The 16,873-nt window shown below is 31.8% G+C and overlaps 1 protein-coding gene across 2 annotated transcripts; it reads right to left on the bottom strand.

Moving 5' to 3' along the window:
* Positions 1-774: 774 nt before the first annotated feature.
* Positions 775-16,312, bottom strand: LOC135840555 (facilitated trehalose transporter Tret1-like). 2 transcript variants are annotated; one of them, XM_065357159.1, is made up of 7 exons: positions 15,607-16,312; positions 6,353-6,521; positions 5,805-6,190; positions 4,883-5,081; positions 1,985-2,166; positions 1,430-1,695; positions 775-1,350 (listed from the first exon to the last, which is right to left on the bottom strand). In XM_065357159.1, the coding sequence occupies exons 1-7, from the start codon at positions 15,676-15,678 to the stop codon at positions 1,086-1,088; spliced, it is 1,539 nt and encodes a 512-aa protein (XP_065213231.1). In that variant the 5' UTR covers positions 15,679-16,312; the 3' UTR covers positions 775-1,085. The 2 variants fall into 2 exon arrangements, with proteins under 2 accessions (XP_065213231.1, XP_065213232.1); XM_065357160.1 differs by lacking the exon at positions 15,607-16,312 and adding an exon at positions 7,639-7,710.
* Between the last annotated feature and the right edge of the window lie 561 nt (positions 16,313-16,873).

Below are 16,873 nucleotides of genomic sequence, written 5' to 3'. Positions count from 1 at the left end.
TCCTATTGATTTTTTTAAATTTTTTAAATATTGGATCTACTTTTCTGGACTATGTACATAGATTGTAGACTGTACCTGACAAATGTTTACCTAAGTTTATAAAGAGTATAAATTCTTATTGTACCTATAGGTGAAAATTCAATTATTTGCTAATTCGAGTCTTTCTCGTAAGTGAAGAAACTTAGGTAGCGGAAAATATTTCACGTTACCCTTCCAAAAAAATACACCAAACATAAACATTTAAAAACATTCCTTCCTTAGGAAGTAGGTATCACATTTCTTACATAAAAATTGACGAGTGGGCGAAGACATAATAATCGGTGTTGAACAATCAGCAATTAGATTACTTGACACCTTAATAAGGTGAAAGAACGGTAATCGCAAATATTTTCTCAGCGCGAATTATGTTTATTGTTTAAAACGCATTTTAAAAGTAGGTAAAGAATTTTATCATTGTTTTGAGCTGTAACTGCAAAAATCTGAACATCGGAAAAAAACTGCATGAAGAATTTGCATTCGCTTGTAGATTCGAATTTCAGGAATCGCACAGCAAATCATTTGATTCCTGTTCAAACAGGGTTGCCAGTTCTGATATTCGAAGGAGCAAAATAAATTGCGCATAGATCGATTATCTTGAACACGATGTAAAGTTTTCGAGTGCTCAAAATTCACTTAGGTAAGAGATACCAACTAGAAGCTTTCTCAAGAAGTTTTCAACACATTAAGTCAAACTTATTCCATCATATAAGTTGATGAAAAATTATTCTACTTGAGAAAACATCGATGAAAAATTTATTCAGCATATTTCAAACTACTTAATTAAATAAGCACAATTTAAAAATTTAAAAACATGAAAGTTGAAAAAGAAATTAAATACTTAAGTACGGACACAAACGACCACGAATAAACACACCATATTAATGAAATAGGTATCTAAACCTATTCATTCATCCTACACCATTCTCATACAATTCAACAAAATCCACACAACTCAAAATAATTCAATACAATAACACCTTATAGTGCACATTCTAGGGAACGTACGCAGCTTAGCTCTTTACCTGATCAACACTCAAACTTACAATTTAATTCACAGCTGTACTAGTAGATTCACTATTCAGTCTTTCTGGTTTCTTTTTAAAATGTTCTTCTATTTCTTGAAGCGTTTTGTTTTCAGTTTCAGGTAATTTTAATTTTAGGTAATAACAACTTATGAGACTTAAAACGCTATACAGTAGGAAGACATTGGTAACTGTGATAGCACTTTGAATGAATAAATACGACTGGGTCAGCAAAGCGACCAAAATATGAGCAAATGTCGCAGCTATACCACCCGATACTCCACGAATCCTGAAAAAAAAAATTATAAAATTACATTCTTGCGACGCGACGTTTGATGATAGAAGTACCAGCGTAAAAAATTACTTACTTTTGAGGGAAAATTTCAGCGCAATAAAACCAAGGCATGCCACCTAATGTAAATCCACTAAAATAGAATATCAGTCCATAAATCAGATAAACGATCCAAACAGCGTCAACATTATGATGAAAATGTGCGTAAGAATAGGCACCAGAAAACGCCAAACATATTGCGCAAGATGTGAACGTCCATAAGGTCAAATCTCTTTTACCGAATTTTCGTACGGTTGCTGCCAAAGTTAACGATCCTGATACTTGAGCCAAAGATGAAATTGTCTGAAAAAGTCGATATATGTACATTTGTACAAGTAAGTAAGTAAATCAAAAATACAACTTTCACAGCGAAGAAATTCATACAAGGAAGCAGAAATGAGGTAAATAATTACGATTAAAACGATAAAATGAAACCACTACAATATTATAATTCCAATTGACCCGACTGTAACCTTCCTTAATATGTACGTACATTTAATTAAATGATGCAGAACTATTCATAATGGACTATTAACCGATAATTAAGGCTTAATTTAGTTACATACAAATTAATACTCGTATTTTTTCTTACCATGATTTTCATTTGATCAGCCTTCACTCCGAGATCGCCCAAGATGTTCACGAGATAAAATTTAGCCGGTCTCAGACTCAAGAAATACGAGCACAAGAATAAAACGCTGATGATTTTAAACGGCTCGACGAATTCGGGCAGGAAGAATAATCTCACGTATTTTTGGTAGATGCGTTGGGTGACTGAAACAAACGAGTAATGTGGTTAAACGTACCTATGTGATAAAATCACAGTGTGAAATTTTTCATTTTTCAAGGAATTGTGGAGGGAGAAGAAAATTTTCTGAAAGGGACAATGCTAGACAGAAAAAGTACCTATGCAAAAATACTTCACCAGCCAAAATTTTAGCTACCGAAGTGCATTTTTCGATTTAAGTATTGCAAATTTTTTTAAATCGAATTTGAGTTTAAAAAAATTAAAATTTCACCAAATTGACCTAAAAAGCTGAAATTTTGTACCTACCTTCCATAAAATCTGTCCCAACCTAATTAACTTCATTAGCACGTATGTTCGCGATCGGTGCTAGATACGTAATGACCTACTTGACCGATTATCCACCATTTTTCCAAAATCTGTGTCTGACAGATTTCCAAAAACGGTGCTGGAGGCTCCAGAACTGTTTGAAACCGGCTACAGTCGATTAAGCACGTTGAAATCAGGATATATGTAGAGTGAATTTTAGCTTTCCAGCTTCATTTGGAAAATTTGTAGAAAATGTCGGTTTTCAAAAATCTATTGGAAATTCCAAAACTGCTCAATAAGGCTTGAAACGCTTGAAACCGTTTTCAATAGATTCGAGAGGGAGGGGGAGGGGGAAGGTCGAAAATTGAGTACGTACCAAATTTCAGCTATGTATACTTTGGTCAATTCTATAAAATTTTGATTTTTTCACAAAATTGAAAAGTACATTTGAGCACCTGAAATTCTGGCTTGTGATATATTTTTTCTTAGTCTAGCGACCAAAGAATCATGCCAAAAACAAAATTCTAAAAGAATAATTTGACGGATGAAATTTCAATAAGGTACGTACTTTTTGAATTCCTGATAAGGATGTTCATGTTGCAAAATACTGAAATTTTATATAAAATAAAACCTCTTTCGAAAAGTTAGGGGGGGGGGGTGTTATTGTGAAATTTTCATAAATCTTGGATCTTGGGGCTAAAAGTAAGAAAAATGTAAGCTTTTCTGATTTTGATAAAAGCACATTACAGGAAGGAAAATTCCATGTCAAGTAAAACAAAAATTTCACGATGAGTCATAAATTTTTCAACAAATTTCCACTGAAGGTTCCAGATCGTTTCGAAAACAGTCTTAATTGATGGGGGAGGGGGGTCGATTTTAGAAAAAAAGCGAAGTTTTGGAAAGTTTTCTCTATAAATGAGAGGTACCTACGATCATGTTCGAAATGAAAAATCTATTCAACACCCTAAAATAAAATCGATCAGTCGAATCTCAAAATCGATTTATTTGCAACTTTCGATCTCATGTACAATGTTTGAAATGAAAAATCAATAAACTTAACCCCAAAACTATACTTGCCGATCAAAAATCGTTCATGACCGAAAATCGATCAATCAAATTTCAAAATCGATTAATTTGCAATTTCTGATTTTTTGAAATGTTTGAAATGAAAAATTACCTAATTTAATTTCAGAAATAGACTTTCTGATCAAAAATCGATCATGACCAAAAATCGATCATGACCGAAAAATCGATTAATCGAACCTGATTATCGATTTATTTGCGATTTTTGATATCATGTATGATCGATCGTTTGTAATAAAAAAGCAATTTAGCTTCAAAAATAATGGTTTCGATTAAAAATCTATCATGATTCAGAATCGATTACCTAATCAAACTCCGAAGATCGATACATTTTCGATTTTGATCTTTTTTGATCGATTATGTAAGCCGGAAATCAAAAGTAGGTACCAACTTTTTTCCAAAATTGACCAAAATAATTTTTTTCAGAAATTAATCGATGAAAATTAATATTTTCTATCGATCAACTCTTAGATTTTCGTTTTTGATCTTAAAAGTTATAAATCGTGTCATAGATGATTTTGATAACTCCGTTGGACATCAGTGAGAAAAAGTGTAGATATTTTTTGAGTACCTATTGAAAAAAAAATTTATATCCCAAAATTTCAAAATGCATGATTATAGCCTAAGCTGTCACTAAAGAATTTAAAATTCAATTTTTTTAAAATACATTTGTGATCTCTTCTCTTTGGATTCGCGATTTAACCGCTCTAATCGATTGCGAATATCGAACTTATGCTAGAATAAAAATTTCAGCTGTACCGAAGTTGATTACAGCGCCTTCTGGGGCAATCCCGGTGCGCTATAGAAAAACTGATTTCTACTGGAGACTCCAGATCGTCTCGAAAATGGTCGCAATCGATTTGGAAGGTCGACTTTAATATTCAAACCAAATTTCGGATTTTTATCTCGTGGTTTACCATTTTTATGTGAAGTATATGGGCTATTTCAGCCTTTTTCAAAAAATCACCAAAATCCCCCCCCCCCAAATGAATTAATTTTCACTCCATTAGACTTACAGATAATTTTGTTTTTAAGAATGCAGTTCATAAATGGCAATACACGATGTAAATCTATTTGAGCAACCAGAAAGTAAATTCACTCAAAAATTCTGCTACATGGCATAATTACATTTTAATTCATCAAAAATATTTAAAGTCAAGGAGCCACGCAACTTTGAAAAATCAATACCGGATATTCGATGATTTGTCCCTTCAATTTATAGGATCAGCAAACTATTTCACTCTTGCCTAGGTTGAGTTGCTGTATTAGCAGGAAAATTATTCGACACTTGTTCAATGATGGGAAAACATTAAACAGATACATAGATACCGTGGTGTATAAAATATAACCCACCATTTTGTCGAGTATGCGGTAATATCACATCAGGCTGATCAGATTTTCCGAAATGTTTACTTTGATCGACATATTCTTGTACTTTGGCAAAATGATGCTCAATATGTTTGTCAGTTGTCCAGCCTTGCAACCATTTTATGCTGCTTTTGCATCGTTTCTCATGCCCCTTTGATAACAACCATAATGGACTTTCCGGTAACTAAAACAAGAAAATATATGAAGGTAATTAGAAACAATTTTTGAAAACAAAAACAAATAATACGCAATTGATGATTCAGAATATAATAATGCACTTATATTTTGAAAATACCAATGTCTCATGCGAATTTTGAATACCTAATAAACGAATGAGATAGGTACGCGTATCTGTAGTAGGTACTTAGATATATTACTCATAAAATGAAAGAGGAATGAATGGTAACGATTGCCATAAGTCATCAGTTGGAAAAACATTTTCAAAACGATAAATCCACTAACGAACGTAAATAAATAAATAAATTAATAAAATACAATTCAGAATGTACAGATGATAAGGATAATGAATGAATATATAATTACTATTTCTCAACAAAAACGTAGGCAAATGTGTTTCCAAATACACGGAGATAAACATAACGACGATAATAAAATATTATCAGTGTAAGTACTACCCAACATAAGGTCGGAATATTTTAGATTTTTCGAATCTACGTGTTACTTCACCTACATACGTATGTAAATACTCATGTTCAGATTTCAAATACTACATAAGTACCTACATAGTTAATCATTTCAAAGTGTATTTTTTATCCTTATAGTAGATTGATAATGAAATAACAAAGTACTCATTTCACTCGGTAGTATTTTCCCCCAATCAATGAGTAGATATACAAACAATAAATAATTAGATAAATATGTAGGTAATGAGTAAGATGCTACTAACCCACGCTACGTAAACCAGCATAATAACAGGCATCACAGAACAAGCCAGAGCCAGCTGCCTCCAATGGATGAAATTGGCCAAAAAGAAAGCCACAAACGATCCAAATCCGTAGCCAATTTTTCCCAAAGAAAATAATCTGCCTCTAAGTTCGACGTTTGATATCTCACTAATGTAAGTGATTATCGTCACTTCGCTAAACGCTGTGCCCAAACCGACACATATCGAGTGCATATAAAGCCAATATATGCTCGTGCTGTAGTGCAATACGATCCAACTCGCTAATTGCGGAAATATCGAAACCATCATGCATTTTTTACGTCCACAGCCATCTTGAAATACGCCGGAAAATACGCTCGCGATGAAATGCGTGGCTAATTGTAAAGTAGCTGCAAAAGATTGGATAATCGTATACGTCTTTATGAATGATGTTGATGAGTAATTTACTATTACAACGAAAGCGAGAGTATAAGGTAGGACGGTACGTAGGTATTATAGCGAACAAATACCCAGATCAAATTCTTAATATAAACATTATTAAAATGTCTTACCGTAGAACGAAGCTTCAGCGTCTGATATCATGAAATCTCCATTAGATGCAGTACCATTAGTAAAATTACTTCTACTTGATTCTTTAAGATATCCATTTACAATGGTTATGGACGACGTCATAGCGGATAAATTTGTCGTGATTATAGTGCCGGCTAAAGCTGCCAAAACCTGTAAAACATTAAAAAAAATATTACATTCTTTTTTTTATTCATATTTTTGAAAAGTGCAAGTTTTTGACAAATATTTTAAAAAATGTTATTTTTTCAATATAATATTTATGTGCATAAATTTAATTTTAATTATTTATTACATTCAAATCAGAACAAAAAGTCTTCTTCATTTTAAAGCTTCCTCACCCCCTTCAAACTACCGAATATCGTGAGAAAATAGGAACCCCATTTTTTCGATTTTCCTCCCATGTACAAAGATAAAGTGCCACGATTATCCTAAAGTTGAAAAAAAATCAAAAAAATTCGATCAGAAAAAAATTTTTGATTTCTGCATCAGAATTTGTTTCTGTCTTCCAAGCAATATTGACCTACTTGTCCACAGCTTCAATGTTAAAAAAATTTAAAAAACCAAATCAAACGAAACATGGATGCAAAAATTTCAATGTCTTAGTCGATGTTCCAAATTAAGCCCTTTTTAGAGAAAAACTCCTTTAATTGTACATAGGTACCAAGTAGCGTTGACCTTCCACCCTTACAATATAGCATCTCATAAAGTTGAAAAAATCAATTTAAATAAATTTTGGGCCTTCGAACAAATGTTGGTCTCACTATTTGGAAATTGAAGCCCCTAAAGTTGAGAAAATGAAGAATAAAAAAATTGTTAGTAATGAAAGTGAGTGAATACTTTTAAAATGATTTCTGTGACATGAAATATCCACCTATGTAGTATGTACCTACTTATTTATGTAGGTAAGGTACAATCATGGTATTCTATCTGAAAAATAATTCTTTGTAAGTATTTTTTCAACACTTGAATCGATAAAATTTGATAAAATTTTTTGAGAAGCAGAATACAGGGAAGACTATTACTTAGGGAAAGAGAGAACAGTTTCCTTGAAAAAAAAAAGTCAAGAAATTAAAAATTTCTCAACTTTTATTTCACGATTTAAATTTTTTTTCAACCCTGAGGGTCTTTGTAATGGAGGATCAACGTTGTCTTAGAATCCAGGAGACATTTTTGAAAAGTTTGTTGCAAAAATTGACGATTTTGGAATTTTGTTAAAATTTGAAATTTTCTAACTTATTAAAAAAAAAGTTGATCTTTAATTCGTCACCTCGGATTTGCGATTGACGCGTACAGATCGATTCAGAATGTCGAACTTATGACACATTTAAACCTTTAGCTGCCAAAATGATTCCAATGTTTCCTTGAATGGTTTGAAATTTCTGGAGAAAAGTCAACTTTTGCTGGAGGCTCTAGATCAGCTCGAAAACAGTAATGATCGATTAGCATAGGAGGAGACGACCGACTTTAGCCTTTAAATCGAGTTTCAGATTTTATATCCATATTTACTCTTTTCGTAGTAAATATTACCAATAGCCAATTTCTAATATTTTCAAAAATTCGCCAAAAATCGAAAAATCAGTTTCGACAGCTCAAAATTCGGTGCTGAGGTCTGGCTTTTTACTGGAAAAAAAAAGAGTTACGTATTTAAAGGGATTTATACCACAGTTGAAAATTTTTCAAACACTTTTTTTAGACTTCTATTTTTTATTTTTTACAATTTTGGAGGACTTCATACAAAGAAACCAACATTGTTTGGCGGCCAATAAACATATTTTTTCCAATAATACTCTTTCAATGAGCCAAATATTTTCCTAGTAAGCCATTTTGGCGGTAAAATAAAATCCTCAAACTCTTACGAAAAAATTTCCAACACTTTTTTTTAGGAGGGGGAGAAATCTGTGGACACTTTATAAAAAATGGCGACGGGTGTTGGTGGTGGTAACTCTGGAGGATTCTTGAGAGGACTTCTCTCGAAAATTTTCTGCATTAAAAGCTGAACTACTTAAGGATACTTAAAAATGCAATCATTTTCTAAAAAAAAAAAACACGCTAATTCCAAAACTATAGAAATCAAACATGGAAAAATTTCCCTTATTTTCATTTTGTTTTATCAATTTATCTGTATTTTTCAACATTGATGGGATGCTTTGTATGTACAAAGGGGAAAGATTGCTTGGGCGATAGGCTACTTCATTCTTCATTGTAATTTCACTTTGGTCAAATTTTATGAAATTCATTTCGTGATCTGCATGTGTTAGCCAGTCCAGGTAAAAATGTTTGAATTGTTGAATCGTCTTCTACACATTACATTCCAATTAAACACGTGTTTCTTTTTAAAAAAAACGATAGAAAGAAAAAGAAATATGCTCGAGCTCGAATTTTTGCAACATAGATTTTAGATGTCATTGAAAAATAATTGAACCTCATTAATGTACGTTTTTAATTTACCATACGCTTTTAGAACGTAGAACACATAAATCATCAATTTGAATAACGAAGTCGAATCAAATACAAAAATTATTAGATAAAAATTAAATCCCGCAAAATATCGGTACAATTAGATTTGAATGTTTTCGAATTATCGTCTGCAGGAAAAACATGAAATCACGTGATTTCAGTGGCGCTATCAAGTCTCCAGTTGGAAGTCATTGAGAGTATTTGCTTTGGGCACAATTTTTTCAGAGATGAAAGGAAGAGAAATTTTTTATACAAATGAAAGCCTAAAACTGTAAATTTCGGCATTTTTTCTTCGCATATGGAGAGGGACAATTTTGAAAATATATCAACTCAAAAATAATATACAGTCGGACCTCGCTAAGTGAAAGCCCAAGGGAAACAGATTTTTTCCACTTATATGTATAAGTAGGTTTTCCACTAAAGTAAGTTTCAGTTATACAGGTTGAACAAATTGGAATTCCAGTAGTAGAGGTTTTATTTGTTTTGAGTAGCAGAACATCTGTAACTGAAATGTTACTTTCGTTTTACCTCTATTAGTGAAATTACTTTCCTTCTTACCTCTTCAACTGAAGCATTTATCATAACAGCACCTTTAGAGATAAGAAGGAAAGAAATTTCATTAATAGAGGTAAAACGAAAGTAACATTCAGTTACGAAGGTTCTGCTACTCCAATCAAAATTCCACTGAGGTAAGAAGGAAAAGAATTTCACTTATAGAGGCAAAACGAAAGTAACATTTCAGTTGCAGAGGTTCTGCTTCTCAAAACAAAATTCCACTTATGTAGGTTCCGTTTCCATTTATAAAGGTTATTTTAACATAGGTTTAGATAGGGAAGTTCTAGGGAAACGAATTTTATTCCACATATAGAGGTTTTCCACTTACATGAGTTCCACGAAGCCAGGTTCGACTGTATCTACTCCGAATTTTTCAGAAAAAAGAAGACTATTGTTTTGAAGAATTCACAATCATTCTTATCTCATGAAAAAATAAATCATTATTTTCAACTATTGTACGAGCTTGATAACTCGAATCAGATGAATCACAATTTTATTCCAATTTTCTGCTTCAATAGGATGGAAAAATTCAACTGTAGCAAGCGAAGTCGTTATACGAGTAATAGTAAAATTCTGTCCATCCACAAAATTGTGAGAAATGAAAAAAAGTTGAAGATTTTACTCACAAAATCATTTACGAAAAATTTAGAATTTTTTTATCCTGAAAAGTACTTTTTTATCTTCGAAAATTTACTTCGAAAAATTTTACTCAAATTTGATCAGCTCTTCTAAATGTAAGTTCTGAGCCAATTCTTATCCATGTAGGTAGTTGGTCGGATTCAAAATATACTACTAATAGCCTTCAGCTTGATTCATTTGTTCTCTCCCTACTAAGAAAATACAGTACTTACTGAAAATTCATGTTTTAAGAATAAATAGCATGACACCAATTCGAGTTCAATAAGGCGATTAAAAATTCAAGAAAGTTGTTTAGGTCTGCATAAAAATAACATAAAAAAATTTAATTATTTTTTTTCTAATCTTTGGAAATGACTTGGATAAGCTTTTCAGCCAAATAGGTAATGCATAAAATTTTACATACCTACCTATTGTATTTTTTAGATTTCTAACTACGAGTATATTGTAGATGAGTAAAAATAATTTCACGTGATGTTTTCAGATATGAAAAACCACGTAAAATATAAGATGTAAATTCGTGGGCCAACCTTGATTTTGATAACAATAAAATTTATCGTAAATTTATTTATAAATGATCAACGGAATAAAAAAGAAACCGACATTTCACAATAGCAGACCGATTTTTTTGTTTTTCTCAGCTTACTATTTTTTGTTTTTTCACTACATGGAGTCTTCCGCCCAATATTGTAATGGTCAGACTTGAAAATTATTCATATTTGTATAGCACCTTGAGAACTTTTGACTTGCATCGCATGATTTTTTTCCTCATAAAAATGCCAAATTGATGTGAGTGGGAGTAAGACATTAGGCTATATTAGGGTTAGAAATCAACTTTTTTTTTGTTTGTTTCAAGATAATAACCACGTTCTATGAATTATTTTAAAATAGGGGTATGTCACAAACATTACTCCTGGGTAAAGGAAACCCATTCTCTATTTCTGCCCGAGCGAGATCTCAAAAAATTGAAATTCTTGCAGTGACGATGCTCGTATTCTAATGAGGAAGTAATACTTGCTCATTAGTTTTCCATTTACGTGTTGTAGGTACTGGGAATCATTATGTAATGCCAATTTAATGCTGATTTTTAGAAAAATAGGAAGTATAATGAAATGATGAATAGGTATATTTTCCGAATCATTAGACCTGTAGTGCCAAGGGAGAATCCTATTTTAAAAAATGGTAATAAATTTAAAAGGAACAGCATATTCTCAAAAATGTGAATATTTTTTTAACAAAGGAAGCAGAAAAAAGAACGTATATTTTATTGATATTTTGATATTATCACGATCATTTACCATTTAATATACTCATCAATTAATCCATAATTAACTGCTAGCGATCTGCTTATTAGAAAAGTCTTATTTCCACGAAAATGAGTAGGTAGGTAGTCTATTAAATAGGTAGGAACTTAGTCTATCAGATATGAACGTGAACTCTTCGCTTAGATAAATCTGCCAACAATACCAATATGATGATAACTTTTAGGTAGGTTTAGGTATATTATAATAAAATAACGATGAACCTTAAACAAACCGAATGATTTTAGAGAATTTATATTCGCTATCAACACCATGTGCGAAACGCTTTGAATAATTACAGAAGAATCGCATTTTCTATGTGAATTAATTTGCCAAATGTTTTGTTGCGTTTTTTGCACATATCGAAGAAAAATTTCCTACCTATATCTACTGACGTCATTTAAGTAGGTAGATATAGGAAAAGGACCTACTTATATTCTTAAACTTTACGGATCAAAGAAAAAGAGCAGAAACACGCTAATAAATAGCTTCTACTACGCATAAAAATTGTATTTATACGTATATTGATGAAATCGGTAAGTTTGACGTGATTTTTAATACAATTTTTGTATTTATTTTATTTTTTTGTGTTTTTTTTTTCAAAAATTGATCAAAATGTTACAAATATTTTTGTTTTATCCGAAGACTGGTCAATTTCAAGTTCAGCCAGTTTGCATTTAATAGGTAAACCTGTTTAGCGAACATGTTTTTTCATTCGATTCAAGACACGCTGGCTGTGTTTAAACAAACGTGCTCTCCGGATTGTTCGACCAAATATGAATTTATAGGCTTATAATCGTGTATTTATTTACCTACTCTCAACACTCTACCTATGTAGTATGTATATGTAAGGTGCATCCGCTTACCTATGTGTTTTTATTTTACTACTATACCAAATTCCTCGAAAATTTTGTAACGGGTCTCTAAATATAGATATAGGTATTATTGAAACGTGATACCGTGTTGCCAAATATAAATTATTACCATACGAGTAATCAGTAATTGAAATGATGGATGATGCTGCGTAGCTAATTTGTCAACAATGTGTCAGAAAAAAATATACGAGGTGTCCCATAAACAAACTGCTGCCAAAATTCATATTTATTTGTAGGTAAACGACTGTATGGCAAAAGATATTACACGAAACGGGTGTCCAACCTGAAATTCACAGGAGGGGGAAGGGGACTTGATCGTGCACAAGACCACAAGTGCAGTAAAAAAAAAACGCCTGTAAATAAACAACTTTATGACTGATCTATCAAATTTAAAGGTGCAACAATGACAGTTGAAATAATTTTTCAAACTGGATTTCAGAGCTTTATTTTTGAAGGCTTGAGAAGGGGCAAGGAGAAATTAGTAGCAACAATTTCATACTGTAAAATGTATTAGGTAAACATATAGCACAGACTTTTTAGATAATTTTTTCACAATTATTGTTTGAGTGAAAAGAATCATAAAAATGAAAAACGACCTCTTTGAAAAAATATTTTCAGTTTGATCATATTAAATTTTTATGGTTTGTTTGCATTATGACAATTAAAATTTCTATTTTGAAAAAATCAATGCCAGATTTCTGCTCAGGGTGTCGAAATTACCCCGATTATAACACTCTTTCATAATAATTTTGATAAAATTCGCCTTTTTTTTAGCAGGATTAAAATAGTTTCTAACATTCAAAGACGATGAAGGAGCCATATTTTAGAAGAAAACACAGAAGAACTCATTTTTCAAAAGTCCAACCTCCCTCCTGAGCGACCCTCCCCATCTGACGTGAGAATGAGAACATTGAGTAGGTATGTTAATCATCACGACGGTACTCCCAATTTAAAAAACTCTTCCCTGATGGAATTTTTCTAGGTTGAAAAGTTCATTGTTTCATAACTTATAAATTCATATGTGTGTCATTTCTTTCAAGCTTGAGAGCCGATAAAGTTCGCTAAAATGGAAATTTCAGCCAGAGGTTATAGCAAGGTATTCACTCGTTTCTGGAAATGATTTCCCTGACTTTTCCAGGTTTTCCAGACCAATTTTTCAATTTTTCCAGACGTTTTTTTTTCAAAATAAAAACACCCAGTTTTAAAATTACCCCTCCTTTGCATAAAAAAATCACGTTTTTCAATACGTTCGGTTTCAAGCCCGAACTAAACGAAATTACTCGAGCGACACACTTTCGAAAAATTCCCTGACTTTTGAGGGAAAATTGCTCAAAATTTCTGAAATTCCCTGACTTTTCCAGACGGCCGAAATTCCCCGACTTTTGCATGGTTTTCCAGGTTTTCCAGAAGCGTGGACACCCTGAATAGGTACATATCTATACTTTTGAAAGCTCCAAAAACGGATTTGCATACAGATGGTAACTTGGTAACAAAAAAGTAAAAAAAAAATCAGTTACGAGCTATAGATAAATATTTTTAGACAATTTTTTTCTAGTCGTTTTTTATTTTATTTTTTCTGGCGGTTTTTTGATCTATTTTGACTCTAGGCACCTAAAAAAAGTAAAATTTTAGAGGCCAATATTTTTGAACATTTTGCAGCAAAAAAGCAACAAATATTTTCAAACAATTTTTTTCTAGTCATTTTTCAATTTTCAAAAAAAAATTTTTGATCCTTTTTGAGACTAGTATCTAAAATGAAATTTTTTAGAGGTCAATATCTTTGAAAATTATGCATTAAATGGCAATAATTTTCACGCCTGAAACTAAAAACTGTCATGAAATAGATTTCTTAGTTTAATATTTCATTGATGAGTATTTTGAAGTAGGTATTATTGTAGATTTTTCTGTTCTCTAAAAATCATAGCCAGAGAACACAAAATAATATGTAGAAGTACCTGCATAGGGTGAGTCGTTCCTCATTTTTTTTCAATTTTAAGGATTGAGACAAAAAAAACTGCCTAAATAACTTCCACACGTAGAAAAAATTTCAAATCCTCTAGCTCCCTCTACTGAGAGTTCATAGTTTAAAAAATATTGACAATTTTTTATGTGTATTTTTAAAACATTTTTTTCAATTTTTTTGCTTTAAGAGATCTTTTGACGTCTACCATCACTTTTAAGAAAAAATAAAAAATGTGTCCAATTTTAATTATAGGTACTTAACTTCTTGAGGAAATGATTGCAAAATTATCATGAGGAATAACAATCCATCATTTTGAGAACTCCTGAACTCGACAAAAATGACCTTCGAGCTCTTCTAATGATTTAAACGTGATAATATTGAGATACTAAGACATCAAGAGAGAAGAGACTACTTGAACCCAAAAAGAATGGGAAAAAAACTTAAAATACTTTTTAGATTTTCCTGTATATTTTTTTTCAACTTTTAAAAAATGGTCTTAATGGTCTCACAGATGTAGAAGTGATCGAAATATGACTTGAAAAACGCTCCATCCAAAATGTGCTGAGTTATTTGATTTTTTCTCATTTTTAAATCATGTACCCATTAGGCGAGAAATCAGAACTCAGAATGTAACAAAAAAGGAGGATTCCCAAAGTTGTAGCTTCCCAATCACATTTTTTGGAAATTTTTACATAGTTTTTAAAAAATTTGAGCTTTAAAAAAATACTGTTTTGCTCGCCAATTTTAAAATTGTACCTCAACATGCGAATGCAGTTGAAATGTATCTACATACTCGTAACTAGAAACGACGTTTTCGTGAAAAATATCCAACTGAGCAGGTGATTTTTTTCACCCAACTATTCATGTCATTTTTGGGAAATTTTGACAGATTCCAATTCCTGTGAGTAAGATCATTAATTTTTTAATAGGACGACTCTATAATTTTTAGTGAACTTCTTTGCCCGGTGGGTATTTTCAAGCACCAGCAATAAAAATGAGCGAAATCGATGACCGAGTGACCGACAGGTTTCGTAGTTAGCATCGATTTGCTACATGTGCAGATTATCTTGTTCTCAATTTTCAAAGCAGCTGTTTCCTTAAATCTTCGGTGATGTACAATCTGGTAATCTATTATTCGTACCCAATTTATACTCAAATCTTAAATTTAAATTGCAGACGTTTATTGGGACACCTTGTATATACATATTCGGACTGTTGACAGCCATCATCATAAATATTAATAAATGAGCTGTTTTTTTCTTCTAATTTTAACTCGCGTTGATTGAATTCCCACTCATTTTTTTTTAGAATTTATTCCAACAAAATGTCCAAATATTTCGCCCAAAAATTAATCCACATTTGATAAAATAACTACGCCTAAATTTAGATACCTAGTTCCAGTTGGGTAGGTACCTATCTATCTATCTATATGCACGAAAATGACATACCTGAGCGAAAATCCATTTCGAATTCGAATTATCCTTATCTAAATTTTGACGACTCGATGAAATTTTATCCATAGCTAAAAAATAATTATCTCAGGGTATTTATTTCCAAACCGAACGAATCACAAATAACCAGCATTTGAATCGAAAAATCTCGTATAATCACTCGCGCATACCGTGTGAATTCTATCGATAGACGATGTTCTTTATCGCAATAGGTATACCTTTTCACATCGATGGTCTACAATTGGCTAAACACTTTTCTATCACTACCGCTAGTTTTGTACGGAATACCAAACTGATAATTTGATGTTTATGTGAACTAAACGTGAACGCGCAACACATTTAAATATGCATTTTTCCATATTCGTACACGATTAAAAGACATTATTAGTAAGGTATAGGTGCAGCAGATGCGACGAGAACTGAAAACTTTTTACGTAACCAATTGAAAACATCATTATTGGTAAATAACAAACATTAATACTTCGCGACATTATCCAAACTTATAATTAAGACTCGATCATTTACCGAAACACTATCGAAGAAGAGTCAAGTTCAGAGCACGAATAACCGGCTACCTAACTTTTAACGTGATGTTTGAATAATTCATACATCGAGTTATACTACATATAAAAAACTAATATCTCGCGAGAAAAATTTTCGTTGATTTTTTTTTTCTTCTAAGCCACTGACTCAACAACTTCGCGTGTAATTTAGATTCTTTTTTTTTTTTTTTTTTTTCTAAAACGGAGCCATGGCGAAAAAACCAGATTACTATACGACGGTCGAAGGCATGAAGAGGAAGCAACAATGTTTTCACCATCGCGATAGCTGCTGAAGAGAACGCTTTTATTAAACCGAAGAGGTGATGATAATCGACGTATTTTTGGCGGATTTCCATGTTAAATTTTTTCTTCATTCTTTCCCTTCTCTCTTCTTCTGTAACGTGTACAAGCTTCCTACATGTAACTGTAAATTTGTTGAAAAAATTTCTTCAGCTAAAAATAGTAATCGTATAGCGCCAATTAAAATAATATTATGTATTATATTGTTTACTTTTTTAATGTAGAGGACAATAACTCCTCGCATAATTAATTTGTTAATGCTTTGATGGATATCGCGAAAAAAATTCTCAATTTGTTCTTTCGTCGTGTACTTATGCGTTCATTCATACTATGAAGAAAAACATCTAGCTCAATTATAACCAAAAAATATAATGTAAGATGCTTTATTTATATATTTCTCATTTTTGCTACGAGGATGAAAT

The sequence above is a fragment of the Planococcus citri genome, chromosome 3 (assembly GCF_950023065.1).
Source record: "Planococcus citri chromosome 3, ihPlaCitr1.1, whole genome shotgun sequence".
In the NCBI taxonomy this organism is placed as follows: Eukaryota; Metazoa; Arthropoda; class Insecta; order Hemiptera; family Pseudococcidae; genus Planococcus; species Planococcus citri.
This window is presented reverse-complemented; position numbering and strand designations above follow the sequence as displayed.